The sequence below is a fragment of the Aulostomus chinensis genome, chromosome 23 (genome assembly GCF_037954235.1).
Source record: "Aulostomus chinensis isolate RoL2024-O1b breed Wild chromosome 23, RoL_Achi_v1.0, whole genome shotgun sequence".
Lineage (NCBI taxonomy): Eukaryota > Metazoa > Chordata > Actinopteri > Syngnathiformes > Aulostomidae > Aulostomus > Aulostomus chinensis.
This window is the reverse complement of record NC_141342.1, coordinates 804,711-823,608: the sequence shown is the minus strand read 5'-3', so window position 1 is coordinate 823,608 and position 18,898 is coordinate 804,711. Positions and strand designations below refer to the sequence as shown.

Sequence of the window (18,898 nt, the reverse complement as noted above, 5' to 3'; positions counted from 1 at the left end):
CCCGCTTTCCTTTAACAAGCTGTGAGTAGAGAACCTGTTTTGGGGGGCGAGAGTCCGACATACAGATAACGTGGCCAGTCCATTGGAGCTGGTTTTGGGCGATGGTGGCGGTGATGGTCAGAATGTCTTCAGGGTCACTGGTGTTGGTGTGTCGATCTTCCAAACTTATCCTCAGGATTTTTTGGAGGCATCTCTGGTGGTACGTCTCAAGCGCCTTTAGGTGCCTGCTGTATGTGGTCCAGGCTTCTGACCCATACAGAAGGGTGGGGAGCCCCACTGCTTTATAGACCAGGATTTTTGTCTTGGCTTGGAGGTCATGGTTCTCAAAGACTCGCTTCCTTAGCCTTGAGAAAGCCCCACTGGCACAGCTGAAGTGATGGTATAGTTCATCATCAGTGATGGCTTTTGATGATAGGAGGCTGCCAAGGTATGGGAAGTGGTCCACATTTTCCAGTCTGATGTTGTCAATGGAGATGTTTGGGGGTATGACAGGTGTATTGCTGTTTGGTGGTGGTTGGTGTAGGATTTGAGTCTTCTTTATGTTGACGGCTTGACCAAGCTGTTTGCATGCTTTTGTAAAGGTAGATAGGATACAGATAGGTCCTCTTCTGAGAGGGCTACAAGGGCGTTATTGTCCGCATACTGCAGCTCCATGATTGATATGATGGTATTTTTGCCTTTGACCCTGTAACAGTTGATGTTGAGGAGTTGGCCGTCAGTCCTGTACATGATGTTGACTCCCTGGGGCAGATGCTTGCTTGTGAGATGGAGGATGCAGCGATAAAGATGGAAAATAGTGTTGGAGCGATGACACATACCTGTCTGACTCCTATGTCGACCCGGAAGGGCTCAGTTTTGTCTCCACTGCCGCTGAGTACCATAGCTGACATTGTCATGCAGCAGTCTCAGTACCTGGATGTACTTGTCAGGGCAGCCAATCTTTGCTAAGACCAGCCAGAGGGCCTGACGGTTCTCTGAGTCAAAAGCTTTGGTGAGGTCTATGAAGGCTATGTATAATGATTGGTTTTGTTCCCTTTTCTTGCAGTTGGTGTGTAGTGAAAATCATGTCTGTAGTGCCTCTGTTTGGGCGAAAATCACTCAGGAAGGATGCTTTCTGACAGGGGGGGTGAGCCTGCTGGCCAACACCTGAGCAAGGGCTTTCTCCATGGTGGACAGGAGAGAAATGCCACGGCAATTTCCGCAGTCAGCCTTGTCTCCCTTCTTATAGATGGAGACGATTAAGGCATCCCAGAGCTGGGCAAGGATTTCCTCTTCTTCCCAGATTTTGAGAAGCAGGGCATGATGTGCTCAAGAAGATTGGGTCCGCCTTTCTTCAGGGCTCCTGCTGGGATACCGTCGGGCCCAGCAGCCTTGTTGTTTTTCATGTTCTTAATGGCAACCTGCACCTCATGTAGGCTGGGTGGTTCTCCCGTGCTTTAAACAATGGGCTGTTGAGGGAGTTGGTCTAGAGCCCCCATTTCAGGAACAGTATCCCCGTTTAGGAGGTCCTCATAGTGCTCCTTCCACCTGTTCACTATTGCCACCTTGTCCTTCAGCAGCAAGAGCCCATCTTTAGAGTGAAGGGGGATTAGGCAGCGGTGACTGGGACCAGATACCGCTCTTTTGGCATCAAAGAATCCTGTTGTATCCCCAGAGTTAGCAAGCTGCTGGATCTCTAGAGCCTTGTCTGTCCACCACTGGTTCTTTAATTGCCTAACTTGCGTTTGGATGGCTGCCTTTGCTTTGGAATGGGCTGTTCCTTTTACCTTGCAGTGGAAGTCATTTTGCCAAGAGATAAAAGTTTGCCGCTTGATGTCAATGAGTTGCTGAATCTTGGCGTCATTCTCAATAAACCAGTCTTGATGTCTCTGCTTTTGGTGACCAAGAATGTTTTTGCAGGTGTTCATAATGGCAGTAGAAAGTGTGCTCCAGTGTTTTTCAGTATCTTCTGGATACTGTTGGGGAAACGCATCCTGCAGCTGTTGTTGATAGGCGGTGTCATCCAACAGCTCGATGTTGAGCTTTGGACAATGACTTAGTCAATGAGATGCCACAGTTTGGAGCAAGGATGAATCCATGATGTTTTGAACTTTTTTTTGATGGAAGATTGTGTTGGTGATGACTAAGTTGTGCTCTGAGCACTTGGTTAGCAGTAGTATGCCATTGGAGTTAGTGTTTCCAACACCCTCTCTCCCCAGCGTGCCCCTCCATAGGTGGTGGTTTTGTCCCACTCTGGCATTGAAATCTTCCAGCAGGATTAGGTTGTCCTCCTTGGGGACTTCAGATAGAATTTTATCCAGGTCAGCATAGAAGGCCTCCTTAACTTCGTCCCGTGCATCAAGGGTTGATGCGTAGGCACTAATAATCGTAGCCATCTGACTGCTGGCAAGCATCAGACGTATGGTCATTAAGCGCTCGTTGATGCCCACAGGGAGTTCATGGAGGTGGTTGATGAGGCAGTTCTTGATATTGAAACCCTCACCATGGATTTGTGGCTCATCTGCATACTTTCCTTTCCAAAAGAAAGTATATCTGCCTCTCTCCTCCTTCAGCTGACCTTCATCAGCCAGTCGGGTCTCGGAGAATGCTGCGATGTCAATCCGCAACTTCCTTAGCTCTCTGGAGATGATGGCAGTTCTCCTTTCAGGTCCATCGCTGGCTTGGTTGTCCGTGAGGGTCTGCACATTCATGTTAAATGGATAGATTCCCATTCGGGAGGACGCCTGCGCGTGACATCTTTTAGCGTTTTTTTTAGCGGGATACTGATGCGCTTGCAGCCGCCACACGGTCCTTGGCAGAGAGGGGGCTGGATCCAATGGCATGGAATCCATGATGACTGGATACCACCCACTGTTGCAGCCGTCTTCCGCCTTCAGTGCTGTTGTGACTTACAGTGTCATCCTCCGCCACTTCCACCGTTGAGGACTTTGGATCACACTTTGTCTGGACCTTACCACCATGGTTGAACCTACCAGGAGCTGAAGCTCCAGATGGCATCGCTCTTAGGTTCACTGGAACACACAAAGTTCTCAACTGCAGCAAGGCGGCGATCCATGGAGAAGATACATTAACAGTAACAAACATCCATCATTAAAAAAGCCATACCTCAGACTGAAGGAATGGTGAATGAATAAATGAGGCTTTACAGTGATCTGAGAGAGTAAATTCCTTCTTTGCATTAACCAAGCATTGGTCGGCTTGGTACAGCTAAGATTTGACGAAGCCTCTGATTTCCAGACAGCTGCTGTATCTGCTGAGTTAAATGCCACCCGTATGTGAGATGGACTGGGAGAACTTCATTTATTTAAGCAAATGTAGATGGAGAAAAACTGTGAGGAACTGAATGAATGTTGAAGAATTGAAGGATTTTGGATAGAGTAGTTGGACTTTCTATTTTGTGGCATTTCACAGACTTCAAAATTTCAAGAAAGTTGAAAGTAAATGCTAAGAGAATTTGTGTACTTCATCTTGACAGCAAATACATGCCTGTACTTTATTTGAGATTTCTCCATATATGACAAATTTATAGTTGAAGATGCTCTGTTTTCAGTCTTCTCTGGCTTTCACACCTCTCCCATTCCTGCAGTGCTCTGTCAGCATGCAGACCAATAATAAGTAGCAAGAGTCAAGTCAAGTCAATTTTATTTATATCGTGCCAAATGACAACAAAAGTTACCTCATGACACTTCACAGGTAGAGCAGGTCTAGTACCACACTCCTTCAATGAATTTACACCCAACATTTCCCCATCAGCAAGCACATCCTGCAACAGCGGCGACGAAAACCCTCCTTTTAACAGGCAGGAACGTCGAGCAGATCCAGGCTAAATGGGGACAACCTTCTGCTTTGACTGGTTGGGGGGAAAGAGAGCAGAAGAGCGGGGCAGAGACAAAGACAGATAATGGAGGAAGACAGATATGCAGAAGGAAAGAGTGGGACAGTGATAAAGAGAGAGAGAAAGGGAAGAGACTGATGGACAGACCGGGATGTGAGCAGGTGGAGCTACGGGTGGCAGCTTGAGCCTCTTCAGGTCTGCAGCCTCCTCCAGCAGCACCCAGGATCTGGGATGAGGGGAGCCCGAAGGCTCTGGAGAAGAAGACGAGTTAGTAATACATATGAGTATGATTTATCTATGACACATATAGGAGGACAGAGAGGGAAAAGAGGAGGAGAGAGAAGCCCAGTGCACCATGGGAGATCCCCCAGCAGCCTAAGCCTATAGCAGCATATCTAAGGGCTCGCCTAAGCAGCCCTAACTATAAGCCTGATCAAAAAGGAAGGTCTTTCGTCTGCTCTTTAAGGTCGAGAGGGTGTCTGCATCCCGGACCAAAACTGGGAGATGGTTCCACAGGAGGGGAGCCTGATAGCTGAAGGCTCTGGCTCCCGTTCTACTTTTACAAACTCTAGGAAACACAAGTAACCCTGCATCCTGGGAGCGAAGGGTTCTAGCTGGATAATAGGGAACTAGGAACTCTGTCAGGTATGAAGGAGCCTGACTGTTGAGGACTTTGTATGTTAGAAGGAGAATTTTGAATTCTATTCGAAATTTGACAAGGAGCCAATGCAGAGAAGCCAGCACAGGAGAGACATGGTCTCTTCTACTAGTTCTCGTCAACGCGCGGGAAGCATCATTTTGGACCAGCTGGAGAGTAGTCGTCTTAAGAGGAGTCATCTTATGAAGAAACCTGTACTGTATTTGAGATGGCTCTAAAAATGACAGATTTATATTTAAAGATGCTCTATTTTCAATTGGCTGCAACATTTTCCAGATGGACAGAATTCTTAAAAATGTCAGATATTCCACAATACATACACTGCAATGAAAAGAAGATGTTTAATTTTATTTCAATAACAGTGGACATTTTCTTTCAGGTTTGTGGTATAAGTTTACATTACTGTTTACACACTTTATACACTTCACAGGATAGATTTTTGATAAATCAGAAATCCAGCTGAAATTGATTGTGAAGGACTGTCTGAAGATGCAGGTTCAATTTGGTGTCAATTGAAAAATGTGTAAGTAATTAATGTTTTCCAATTTTAGAAAAATTGTGAGGGACTTAAAAAAAAAAAGACAAACCTAGTCCCCTCTTGCATGTCTTTCAACTGAGTTAGGAAGCCGGAGTATCTGGAGAGAACCCATGCAGGCACAGGCAGAACCTGCAAAGTCCACACAGAAAGATCCCATACTCGAGCCAGGACGCGAACACTGAATCTTCTTGTTTTACAGCAACAGTGGTCAACACTGCACCACTGTGATGCCCAAACCCCTACATAAATGTTATATCTAAATCTAAATTATAAAGCCAACATGTTTTGCCAACAAAATCAAAGCAACACACCTTGCAATGGCCTTTTAATTATAATCAAAAGTTTACTTTGGGCGTTACATAAAGGGGGACTTTCTAACAAACAATATCAAGAGGTGTTCTACACATAATACGGTACATGTGAGATGATAGAGAATAATATAGGGCTATGAAATTATCATTAAATTATTAGTGACGTGATAATTTCAAAAGAATTAATTGGTGTAATTAAGATTGACAGGAATAATATTCCCTTTTGGGCCTACCGACAGAGGGCGCAAACCGTCCAACAAACTACTCGCGCGCACACGCATTCTGTCACACCTGTGCAGCTCCTCCTTCGGTGAGCGCGCCAATGAGAACTGAGTGACACTGCGCGTTAGCGCTGGTTGAAGCACCCACGCGCACAGCCCTGTACTCTACATACAGGGAAGGCACGAGCATCATCGTGTGAAAGCTAACCATGGCCGAAGGAGGAGAAGGCGAGGATGAAATCCAGTTCCTGCGTACTGTAAGTAATTCCTTTGAAACCGAATACTAGCGCTGTACCGTCTGTTACTGCGAATATATGTTAGGCTGTGTGTGTGTGTGTGTGTGTGTGTGTGTGTGTGTGTGTGTGTGTGTGTGTGTGTGTGTGAGTCGTGGGCAGGGAGTTTACCGCATTAAGACAGCTCTTCTTGCTTCTCGTCATTGGTCACCGAGTCTGCATGCTGACAGAGCACTGCAGGGATGGGAGAGGCGTGAAAGACAGAGAGGAAGAAGGGAGACGATGAGATATGAAGAAAAGTGTTTGTTTTAGCTAGTGTTGCTCTTTTATCAATATTATTCTTATTATTATCATTATTTCATATAAGGAGGAGTTGAGCAGGTCTCACAATGTTGTATGTTTCGTAAATGCGGGGGGCGCAGTGCAGTGCAGTGCAGTGCAGGCAGGCAGGCGGGCAGGCAGGCAGCATGAACCCTGCTGCATCTGCTTCTCTTCGTTTAGCTTCTGTAACGTTACTCGAGCAACACCTCTCCATCGCTTCATGTGTTTGATATCTTATAGCTGTTCTTGAAGGAGCTGTTGATTTTTTTTAGGGGGGGGGGGCAAGCAGGATTTTTTGGGGGGTTGATGGTAGATACTTGCATACTAATATCTTGATATGTAAAGTAATATGTTTTGAAGTTAATCATAGTCTTTACCATTAAGTCTAACAACAGCCTGTTAGGACGGAGACACTTCCATTGTTGCAATGCAGTTTTCTTTGGTTTTGAAAACTAGAGTGTCAAGGAGAATTACTGCAATGTTTATGAGATCTCATGAGTAGGGTTCTTGAAATAATGAAATTATTGAACAAGAATTTTTTAGAGACTTTTTTTTAATGTACAAAAAATGGAAAACTGGAGTTTTAGATCTGATGTGTTAGAAACTACACAGTATGTAACCTCTGCAATTTTGTTTACTCTGCAGTCTGGGGTGGTTTAATCAGGAACCTGATAAACATCAGAAAGTCTTCCATTTTCATCTGAAACATTTTTTAAAAAATGTATCTAAATATACGTCTCTCAATAATGCCATGATTAGTAAGTAGTAGCTGATCAACAAATGTTATAAAAGAGATGTGTGCTTTTTGGGTAATTTTACATGTGATCATAATCAGCATGGAATAGCATCTGTTGTTGTGTATTGTTTTGCTAAAATAATTACAGCAGAATACAATGTGGAAAAAAGAAACAGCAAAAAAAATTAGTTGATTATATGAAACATTAATTATTATCAATGAGAATCATTGATCTTTAATTGGCAGAAATCACCCCCCCCCCCCAAAAAAAAGATATTATTAATTTCTAGTTTGCTGATGAATATCTTTGAGGTTTGGAGTGACATATAACATAGTATCACAAGAAAATGATTTGCAAGTAAATTGAATTTTATTGGAATACCTTGACTGATATTCAGCATGTGTGTACTATAATGACTTGTACACCAAAGGACTGATACTCTGAATGAATGATCTGTGATCAAAGTGAATTTCACGAGCAGATATGCCTACTGGCATTTAGGATTTATGTTAAAGCACAGACCTGGCATTAGTTATTTGTTGCAGTCTAAAGCATTACAGCAGTGATCCCGAGTGTGGTCTGTGAAGGTCTACCTGTCTACCCTCTTGTACCTCGTGAACTACCCCACATGCCAATTAAGAGAACAATTAGCATATTCTAGCTATTCTATTCCATTTGCTCTATACATTCAATCTTTCGCATGATCTTAAACAAACAGCTAGATACACTGAACCAAGGGCGCTTACACTCACAATATGACTAGAAACAAAGGGGAAGATGGCATTAAACTTAAATGGAGTAATCCAAAATCTTCTCACACTAAGCCCAAAAAATTCTGTCAGTATTTGTGTAACACAATGAAAGTAAGCCAAAAATCAAGTTTTGTTCTTGGAATTTGTGGGACCCTAACAACAGGCGATGTTTTAGCTCAATACCAGTTTTAGAGCAGGAAAAAAACCCACTGCTACTGATATGTGCAGCTCATATAGTAAGTTTTTTTGTGCTGGATTTATTTTATGCCACTTTTGTACCGATGACTATATAAAGATGGAAGGCTAATTTCTTTACTAAATTACTTTATTAAAAAAATATTTAACATTGTACATGGGTTAGTGTTAGCGTACATGTACATGACGATTTATGACCAAAACAAAATTGTAAAGTAAACAAGGCAGAGGTGTTTGCGCACTCTGTTGGTTACACTGTACCATTTTTAAATCACCATAAGCATGTTTTCTAAATTTTGTGTTTTAAGGTTTTTTTAATGTCAGCACATATCAGAAACAATATAAGCTGGTATAATATATTGTGATAAGCCTATAACAACTGATATATTTACTGACCAAGATATCAGTTTGGCCCTAGCATTTTGTTCTTGAAATGTTATAAATCCAGGCCTTGATCTCCTATGTTTTTCAAGTTTGAGGAGGCTTCATTACAGACATTTAAAACAGTTCTTACTTTGAGAGTCTTTAGTTTAAATTTTAGCTTAAATTCTGCCAGTCTGCGGCATATACTACCCCCAGCATGGCCACTGCAGCTAAATATAGCCATTTGCTGGCTTCATCCTCTGGTAAAAAGTGGTCGACTTACGATGTACTGTAACTGGATTTTAGGCTGGAGGCAACATATCTTTCTGACTGAATCTTTGCATGGATCCATTGGTCAGTCAAATCCAATTCAAGTACATGGGCCAGTAATATTTAAACTAGACCTGTCAGTCGATTAAAAAAATTAAGCCAATTAATGGCATGGTTGTCCATAGTTAACTCACGATTCATCACATATTTTTTTATCTGCTCTAAATCTACCTTAAACTGATATTTTTCATTTGTTTAATTAACCATATCAACATGGGAGAAGGCAAATAGTTGCTTTCTGCAAATGCAGCACCTTCAGTGTTGAAGCAATCTAGTACAAACAAAACAAAAGATCCATCCATCCATCCATCCATTTTCTCCCTCTTATCCTGTTAAGGGTCGCGGGGGGGGGGGGGGTGGAGCTTATCCCAGCAGCTACGGGTGAGAGGCGGGGTTCACCCGGGACATACCCTAACCCAGTCCATCGCAGGGCCAACACATCTAGATAGACAACCATTGGCTCTCACAGCCACGCCTACGGTCAATCTAGAGTATCAATCAGCCTCGTCGCCATTTGCATGTCTTTGGACTGTGGGAGGAAGCTGGAGTACCTGGAGAGAACCCACACAGGAACAGGGAGAACATGGATACTCCACACAGAAAGACCCCGTGCCCGAGCCGGGACTCGGACCTGGAACCTTCTTGCTGTGAGGCGACCTGGAACCTTCTTGCTGTGAGGCAACAGTGCTAACCACTGCACCACCATACCGCCCCAAAACAAAAAATGCACAGGGTAAAATAAATAAATAAATAAACTCAAGCCCAACAAATATAATAGTAATGATTACTAGTACTGACTGAAGTACTTGAACTATTAATAAGCCATTAACACAAAAGGAGGACCTGTATGCATTGCATCAAACTGTGATGCACAGAATTAATTAAATTAAATAAAAACAATGAATAAAGTGTGCATTAAACAGGAGGCAGTGCAATGCAGAACAGGACTCAAATGATATGGTGGGGATATTGCGGGTGGTGGACGCCTCCAATGGACTCCGTCATGCCAAACAATCCAGTGTGGTTTGGTTTGCGCCAGAAGGGAGCGGAGGGCTCTCTGCATCAGCTGTATGTTTCGCGGACAAGTGATACTTAATTCAGCTTTTCAGTGTATTCATATCACTATTTTCCTGTCGAGACTGCCATCTGGCAGAGTTTTGAAGTTGAACTTTCCATTTAAAACTGATGTATTCTTTTCCATGTTAGTCCTACCTTAATGCTCATCTGCTCTCAGGTTTTTTGTTTGTTTACAAGCTGCAACCGACTGACGAGTGGTGCATTCACTTCTGGTTTTCCGCAAACTACGGCATGGCCAAAGGGTCAAAAATCACCGTGCGTGTTAATCACGATAAAATTATCTGCGGTAAAGGAACGTTGGGTTAACTACTGACACCTATAATTTAAACCTTGATTAATTTTAGGCTTGGATGGTATCCATCTGTTCATATAGTCATACCCTCCTAACATATCTGGGTATACAGTATTTGCACAGGGTGAGTGTTTTTGACAAGTTACTTATCACTTGCACACAGCAGATTGCACCAAACAGGAAGCTGTCAGATGAACGGCATAGTGGATCCGATCTATTTTCAAAATAAAATACCTTGTGCAGACAGCTGATAAGCAAAGAAGAGATGGAGAAAATAAAAATGCAGTTATGCATGTTACAATATCTTGATAGAAATACATAAGCTTAGGGACATTAACAGCATCAACAGAGTATAAGAACATTTCTAAAACTCTACAGGCAAAACATAACACATCACATGCTGTCGGAGGGAATTTCTGCTGCATGGATGGAGGATGGAAGTAACAGTATTGCAGCCAGAACATGGCAGTCGGCTTCTCCATCTTGAACCACCACCACCACCACCACCACCACCTCCATCCATCTATTTTCTACTGCAAAGGGAAAACATGCAAATACCACACTCGAGCCTGGGGCTCAAACCCGGAACCTTCTTCCCGTGAGGGGACAGTGCTGCCTGAACTACAACCTTTTTAAGGCAAATAAAGCACATTTCTGGCTCATCATTATCATATGGACGAAAGCAAAAAATCCCAGACAATGACAGTCACTTTTTTTTTTCCTTCAAGAGTGCTCTAGTCGCTGAACCTGCAGAGCCACTTACACCACTCACCATCTTTCTCCACTGAGCTGCATTCCTGTCACACCAGTAGATCTCAAAACATGTGCCTGTCCTCTAGTGGTGCCTGATGTGAACTACAAAAAAATCTATTTAACAGAAAAGGAGCATCTCTGTAGTTGAGAGCATTGGGAGTGATACCAATTTTTTTGAAAACCTTGGTATACAGTTATACCGTCATATTGCCCCACACCTACTGGTTTCTTTTCTCAGATATTGTAATAATACTTGTAAGTGCACAAGATTCTAAAGATGTGCCCACAAACTGTGTAATGCAACGCATGTTCTCCAGCATTTGTCATATTGTGTCTTGTAATAAATAAGTTGCTCTGATAGTAATTCAGTGAAAAATGGTCCATGTATTAGAGTCTGAACATCTCAACACTGTAATGAAGCAGGACAGTAATGATGTAAGTGCCACTTCACAGGCTCTGAACCTAGGGCTCCAGAGTACTCTGCTTTATTTAATATTCATTAGGGGAAAGTAACATTTAAAGGTGCACTGCATCTTCAGCACAGTCAAATACTGACAGAGACAAATGTGAAAGTCAGTGTTGTGTCAGAGTAAGACAGAGCAAACCAGTGCTGCACAGAGGGTTTTAGAAGACAAACTGAAGATAAAACTGTTAACATTTTTCTTAATTTTATCTTGCCTCACATATCCTGATCAGAAAGCTGAGATTTAATACTCCACTAGCTAGGAAGCATCACTGATTGTGCTGGGAAGCATCACTGATTGTAACTGGTTGAATCGTTTGCTTCCAGACAAAACTAATTTGGACATTGTGAAGTGATCAGTCAAATTATGAGATGATTGCCATGATAATAACCCAAGTCATTACATTTTTTTTCCTACATGGAAAAGTACATTAGCTCTTGCCTGAAGGTCAGTTTTTCATAATTGATTTAATTATTTAGGATGTTGGTGAAGGTGGCCTTCAGGCAAGGTAACCACTTTTAGTCTGGAAATGAGTGTTTTCCTTTGGATATTTGTGCCTGATGGATGATTCATTGTTTCTGCAGAAAATGAAATCCTAATGACCACATTAAAATCCTTACTCCTCCTCTTTGTAAAATTCCACACTATATGGACATGCAAATATTTCTCATTTTTAATTTGACTGTTTGACACAAGATATCACCTGTTTCACTTAAAATTTTATTCTCTGTGTTTGGGCTCTGGGATTTTCAAGTTAGAGTTCCCACATAATGTTTGTATGGTTAATATCTTGGCTGATATTAGCCTGCAAAAAATTGTATCTTTTAATATCGCCTGAAGACCTTCATCAAGTATTAAGAATTGTTTTCAATTTTTTTATATGGTAAAAAACAATGACCTGCCATCTTGCTCTCATTGGAAACAGTTTGCCCATTACTGAATGGGAGATGTTTCCAGCTGCGACTGGTACATAGAGGGTGCTAGGGCACCCCCCCCTCCAAAAAGATAAAATAAAAATAAAATTTTGAAATATTTTTTGTTGATTTGAGGCTACTAAGCTATTGATCGATCCTCACTTCCCCCAGTGACAATGTCGAAGTATCCTTGAGCAAGATACGGAACCCCTAATTGCCCCTGATGGCCCTGTGATGGACTGCCAACCCATCCAGGGTGAACCCTGTCTCTCAGCTGGGATAGGCTCCCCCCCCCACCACCCTTAACAGATAAACGGTATAGAAAATGGATGGATGGATGAATGGATGATGGGTCTTTTTATTTTTTTCATTTTATCCATATAGATACCAAATCCCAACTCGGACAAGGTATTGTCTATTCCCTTAAGTTATTTACCTACTGTGAATCTGGCTTGAATGATTTTAACCACAGATGGTGACCCTCAAAATGAAGAAGGGAGCATGCTGCATGAGCCCACCACAATTTAGTTCTCCTTACTATGAGTGCAATAAAAGTTTTATGAAGAGAAAGACCACATGTTCAACAGGGATATACTTATTTTAAAAATTGTTGATGTAGTTAGTTGTTATATACCAGCTGAAAGGGTGTCTGACACACACAGACACTCTATCTTTCAGCAAAAACCTTATTGTGGCACACACTATTTTAGCTGTCATTACCTAAACATTTTCATATTTGATACATTCTGATAAGTATTTTAGTATAATTATTTATTTTTTCAATTGTTTTCTATGTTACTAGCAAATATTCATGGTCATAAATTAAAGAAATGGCATTTTTATTTTTGGAGGGCACAGACGTGACACTACCTCACTAAAAACTGAATGAGAGTTTTATGTCTTGAATGCAGAGTTTGTAATAGGGGTTGTTATTACTGTTATTACATTGACATCTACATAGCTTTCCACTGGCCCCCACCTGGAATACTCCAGCACTCCTTCATAAGTGCACTTAAAATGTAGATCAATACATGGGTAATGGCGAGTGCTGATGTCTCAGCAAAAAGCAGACAACATGGCAGCAGCTCTGTATGTGTGTTTATTTAGCCTCTACTACAGATTGTGTATGCAGACTGCAAAATTCTTGGCCTGGTGAGACAATCACTATCCTGTGACCGGTTGTATACAGAATTGCATGGAGCAGGAAACCACACACGATTGCAGAGGAACTCATTCTACCCACTGCTCTGGATATGGTGTCAATTATGATCAATGAAAAAAGTGCAGCTAAATTTTAATCTGTCCCCTTGTCTAATGACACTGTTGCAAGGCATATATGCGACATGCGACCTTTTCGCCTTGCAAGTGGATGAGGCCAATGATGGCAATAAAGACTGTCTACGTATTGCTCACATTTGCTATGTTACATTGGAGTTGCGCAGTAAAGATTTACTGTTTTACAAGTATGTCGCAAAGACGGCAACCGCTGACAAGCTCTTCAATATCATGGAGACCATGGCAGAAAAAAAGGATTGCATGCACTAATCAAAATGGTCTTTAAAAAATAATTCCGAAACAACAGTGCTCAGTATGACTGGGGGAGAGATCTCTTAATTTCAGCTGCACCTGCGGATTTCTGCCTTGCTTGAAGGGGAATTTTTAATTGAGATGACATCAGACTCCTCCCTGAGACTAAACGTTGCATCAACGACACTAAGCAAGTTTTGGATTGGTGTGGAGAGAGAACATCCACTCATTGGACAGAGGGCTATGAGTGTTGTGCTTCCCTTTGCCACTTCCAACCTCTGTGAGATTTTTTTTTCAGTTGTAGCCTCTCTGAAAACCGAGTACAGACCTAAGCTGAACATGGAGCTTGAATTGAGTGTCAGTAGAAGCTTTTATTTTGAAAAAAATCTGCAACAGACAGCAGGCCCACTGCAGCCACTAATACCCTGATTCAGTGACCTGTGCCTTTGTTTTTTTTGTATACCTGTACTTGTTTTTGCTCAGTTGTACAGTTTGCACTTTATTGTTCTTGAAATATGTTAATGTAAAATGGGCCCATTGCAGCCACTGATACTGTTAAGATATTTATCTTTGTTACCAAAAATCTGTTTGCTGTTCTAAATAAATTGTTTAATTTAGAACAAGATAATTGCACATTTCACATTTTTATAAGTAAAAGTTTTGGCTCAGGGAACAATGTTGTTGAGTTTATTTGTGTTGTTCAAGCAAAAATTTGATTTGTTTTTAATTTACATAAATTATTCAAAGAAAAGCAAAAAGAATGGTTATAATATTGATGTTCTTTTTGATAAAACATTATGCTCAACCCATCGTTACAATTTTGTTGTTGTTTGGGGGGCCCTGGAAACTTTTCTTGCTCCAAAAGGGGGCCAGACAGAAAAAGTCTGAGAGCAAATGGTCTGGTTGTTGGACTTTTTCGTGCCCTTATCGGAAGTACATAATGTACCTCAGCACAGTTGCATAGATGGTGCATTTCAGTGACACGGAATGGTGGAATTAGCGACTTCCCAATTGGGGACTTCCCAATTGAAATCCCCACCCCCAGCCCCTGAGGTTAGACTTCCTACTGGGAAATTCTGAGATGGCTGATGACCCTGAGTCCACAATTCAAAATGGCTTCCTTGTGCATCAATACTGTGAAGGCTTTGATAGTGTCACATTTTTATTGCTTATGTCTTTGGTCACATTAAATCAGTTATACTTCATCTTCTACCTGCGGACATGTTGCTAAAATATTTTTATTTACAAAATGCCACATGGAGTGTTATTAGTTGGTATTGCCAACAGCTGAAGCGTCAACAATTTGTGTTTTGTGGGACATCAAGAATTGACCTCTGACCTCCCTTGCCAAAAGGAATGCCCAAGAAGCCCCATCCCTAACCAGTGTTGGTGGTATAATTGCAGAGATTATTTGGTAAACGAGTGGATTAGGGAATGCTTGATTTTTCTCACAGTGGAATGCTCTATGGGCAGAGCACTTTTTTAAACGTTGTTGTATTCCTTTAATTGTGGGATGCCAAAATTGTGCACCCTCAAATTTTTTCAGACCACCTGCCTGGACCTACCTGGTTAACTGTATAATTGTTAATCAAATCCTGTATCTCAAGCTTAAGTACAGAAATGTCTGCTGTCATTTCGTTTATGATATTTTTTTACCTCATGCTCATGAAGGCATTGTGACATTATACACAGTGTTAGGCTGTACAGAGACATGAGGTTAAGGAAGACTCAGAGTTCCCACTGCAGTTTGGACCTTGTTTTTGTGACTCTAAAACTTGCTGTGCTCATTCTGCCAGAGCAGCAGTGTCCTAAATTCATCAAGGGAGGCCTGTTCCCCATGTAAGGACATACTGACCTGCCTATGAGGCAAAAAAGTTTTTATGAACACAGCTGAAAGTACGAGATACATTTAAAAAAGCTGTTGTTGAAAGCATTAGGAGGAGCAACAACCAAGACTTGATTAGTAGGGTGAAAGAAAAAGTATTTACCATCTTCCCTTGGATGAAAAGGATATTATTTGTGATTTATTATTTTAAAACCACTGGGCATTCTCTGCCACGTGTATGAACAACAAGGAACTCTGAGCTAAAAGAAATGAGGTGGAGTGGAATCTAATGAAAATGTCCACGATGAGACAAGTACAGGGCAAAAAACAAACAAAAAAACAGCATGTTAAGCTGATCACCTGCAGCAGCTCCTTAGGAAGTGTTCTGGTTTTTGGGGTTGTTTAGTGTAGATTGCCCACATTTAGGAAGTGACCAGAGCCTAACATACATGTAGGTATGTGCAGTAAAAGGAACAATATGTTTATGTGTCCTATGCACTGAGATCGTGGCGAGTATTAACTGCAAATCTGAATGTAAGACAATCCAAGAGCCAAATATATTCAATCCACACCATATGCAAGTGAAGTTGAAATGAATCCCTGTCATTTGCTAATGGAAAAACCTGATGGCATGTAAGAATATTGACAAACACAAATCTGATGTTTTATTTTTATTCTGTGTTTGTCCATGATTTACCTGTTTATTTTTAAACACTTTATTATTTCCTTAGCAAAGACAATAATCACTTAATCTTAAATTCTCTTCCTTTCATTACAGTATAATGCAAGTAATAGTTTGCTGGTATCATGTAATGCTCCATGTTTTAAAATTATTACACAGTGACAGTTTTTCGCCAAAATCGCTCATCCTTATTTGCAATCAATTTTCATCAATTGTGCAGCCCTATGAAAAGATTCCCCACATAAAAACTGGTTTCCCTACCGTTCAAGGGCACCATTGCTGCATCCTGGTCTTGTCATTGCTCATGACAGTTTTGCAGAAATTACAACAGCAATCGTAATGCTAGCTAAGCCACATTTGAGCCAAATGTTTCTCCTCAGTGCAAGACATGAAATGTTAGGGTGAAAAACTTGTCCTTAATAATGGAGCTTGCTGGCAAACCCTTTCAAATTTTGTGCTTGTTCGATAGAACAGAGTGCACAAAGATGGCTTTACTCCTGCCTTATCAACCACAAGTTAGAGTTCAAAATCTTGAGTCTGAGATGCCAAAAGGCAGAGCATGAGTCAGCCACAGAATGCTAACATAGGTTGATTTAAAAGTGGCTGTTTTCTTCCATCTGCAGTGATTCCTTAGTTTTAGCCTTAAAGACTAAAAGGTCTAATTAAACTTTTTTGTGTCAGTCGGCGTCAGTGCTGTACCAATTACTGCTGAATGTCACTGATTTTAAACCAGCAGCCAATGGGAAGCTCTAACCAGTTGAGCAACTATGAACACTCCGCTACTTGGCAACAAATCTGTTTACAGTTAGTATATGTAGACTGAAATATGCTTTGAATTTACTTATGTTACTTGTGAAAAAAATAGCAGGGCAAGCCACAAATGAGATTTAGACATTCTATTGGTATATTACGGAATAATTGCACATTGCAAAATAAAATAAATATACACATTTTTCAATCAAACTGAAATTGCATCAGAACTGTTTTCCTTCATGCATGACTTCATGCTAAAACATATGATCACTGGGGATATTAAGAAAAAGACCTTAATTTGGGTTATCAAGAGTATAAACAGGATGGCAGCATGCAGCATCTTACTATCCCTAGCTAAGCCACATTTGTTATTACAGTGACTTTACTATGTCACAAGCCATCTAAACAAATGTTTACTTTATTCTGCAAGTCAAGGTATCTCTGATGTTTAACAGAAAAAGGCTGTTCATAAACTTTGCCTTCTATCTGTCAGCCAAATTTGTGTGTTTGTAAGTGTTGGGGTAGACTCTTAAGTTAATGTACATGATAGATGGTTAGAAAATCCTCCCAATAAGATTTTTGACATCATTGGCACTTAGGGTATATTTAAAGGGTGCTCTGATTAGGATTTTTGGGACTGAAAGCAATCTTGATTGTTCCCTATCACTGACCACAGTGTTTAATGGAAGATTTATATTAATCATGGCATTTTTGACACACTATCATTTATTTTTATATTCTTAGCAACACCACCACTCTCTTAACTGTCTATGCATGGTTCATATTTGAGAGCAGTAAGTCAACAAAGTTAGTTTTCCTGAAGAATGGAATGAATAAAATCTCAGAAAATAAACATTTGAAAAACAGTGTGAAGCACATCAAGTTACAACAAATTCTATACATTCTGAGGCAACAAAAATAAATTCCAGTAGACACAACAAAATATTAGGCCACAATTCTGAAGCTTGCACATCTCAGAGTTGACTTGACAAGTCTAAAAGAACATACTGGAAATCTATTTTTATCCAATGTCCAAATTAAGGTAACAGGAATGGCAAAGGGTATTTTTAAAATGAAACACCATATGCAGATTCCAGATTGCAAAATCAGACAGTAAAGGACACAATGTAACCATGTATTATATGCAAACATGACACAACACATACACCGAGGGAAAAGGATAAATTCAACACAATCTGAGCAAATAAAACACACTGCATCCAAATTACTGCCAGTGGGTAAGGCAGCTGCTTGGAGGACAGAGTTGAACTGTGTTGCAACTTGAAAGCAAGTTCATGGAACTCGTTTATCATGACCAACCTTCAAATGTTTGGTTCCTTCCTCCACTAGGGATTTCCCTTGAACACTCAAATAGAAATAGAAAAAATAGAAAAAGTTCCAAATAGAAATTTAATGTTTAGACACCTTGACAAAGTTCCAGATAGGAGGCTCAATTTTTGAAACACAGAGATGTGCTTTGCACCATTTGATTGACTCTCATAAAAGTAGCTGATCTTGTTCTCTACTGCCAATTGTTGTGCCAACTCAACCAAACCAAGAGATTAATTCAGAGATGTGACAATCAGTCCAGCTGAAGAAAGGCTTTCGGCCTGTGAGGCCTAACACCCCCTTTTCAAAGCCTGAATTCAAGTGACCACATGTTCTCAGACAAAGGATCGTAAAGCTTATGACTCTGGCCACTGGCCCCCCTCTGAGAACTCTGGTCACTGACCAGATCCAAGAACCTGTGAAATGCTATTGGCTGAGAGCCAGTATCATCCCACAGGAAGTGACATCATCGGCCTCCACATACAAAACTTCAGCACGAAAAAGACTCCCTCTCTCTCGGTGATATCGCCTCTCGTGATCCTCTTCTCTCAGTGGTTGTCTTCCCTTGGGTGGTTTGCAAGTCTTCAAGAAGATCCCACCCTCCGGTTCTCCACCTCGGACCTCGAGTACAGTGCAGCGACGACAGAGCCCCCAGAAGGACAACTCTCTCCCTCCTGTTCACTCGTCCAGAGAAGCCACCGTCGAGCCACGCAACCCGCGTGAACTGGTCCCAGGTGAAAGAAAGTCCATCCCAGCTTCTTCATCCTTCCCACCAGCAACTCCAGCAG

At 41.2% G+C, this 18,898-nt stretch overlaps 2 protein-coding genes and 1 long non-coding RNA gene across 14 annotated transcripts in view; 1 reads left to right on the top strand and 2 right to left on the bottom strand.

Moving 5' to 3' along the window:
• Nucleotides 1-1,264: 1,264 nt before the first annotated feature.
• On the bottom strand, nucleotides 1,265-2,039 carry LOC147239095 (uncharacterized; the record flags this gene model as incomplete). The annotated part of the gene is made up of 1 exon (XM_086195530.1): nucleotides 1,265-2,039. A coding segment is annotated over one exon (603 nt), but the record flags the coding sequence as incomplete, so codon positions are not given.
• A 1,648-nt stretch (nucleotides 2,040-3,687) lies between these two features.
• Nucleotides 3,688-9,783, bottom strand: LOC147239094 (uncharacterized). Of its 2 annotated transcripts, XR_015111585.1 has the most exons (5): nucleotides 9,707-9,748; nucleotides 8,905-9,045; nucleotides 5,968-6,030; nucleotides 5,081-5,160; nucleotides 3,688-4,086 (listed from the first exon to the last, which is right to left on the bottom strand). It is a non-coding gene; the product is annotated as an uncharacterized LOC147239094 (long non-coding RNA). The 2 variants fall into 2 exon arrangements; XR_015111584.1 differs by lacking the exon at nucleotides 8,905-9,045 and having other exon boundaries at nucleotides 9,707-9,783.
• The window catches only part of ryr2a (ryanodine receptor 2a (cardiac)), a 330,466-nt gene continuing 317,231 nt past the window's right edge, over nucleotides 5,664-18,898 (top strand). For all 11 annotated transcript variants that reach the window (XM_086195802.1, XM_086195797.1, XM_086195796.1 and 8 more), the window contains exon 1: nucleotides 5,664-5,820. In XM_086195802.1, coding sequence (XP_086051928.1) covers nucleotides 5,773-5,820 — 48 coding nt within the window. In that variant the 5' untranslated portion in view covers nucleotides 5,664-5,772. The remainder of the gene's footprint in view (nucleotides 5,821-18,898) is intronic.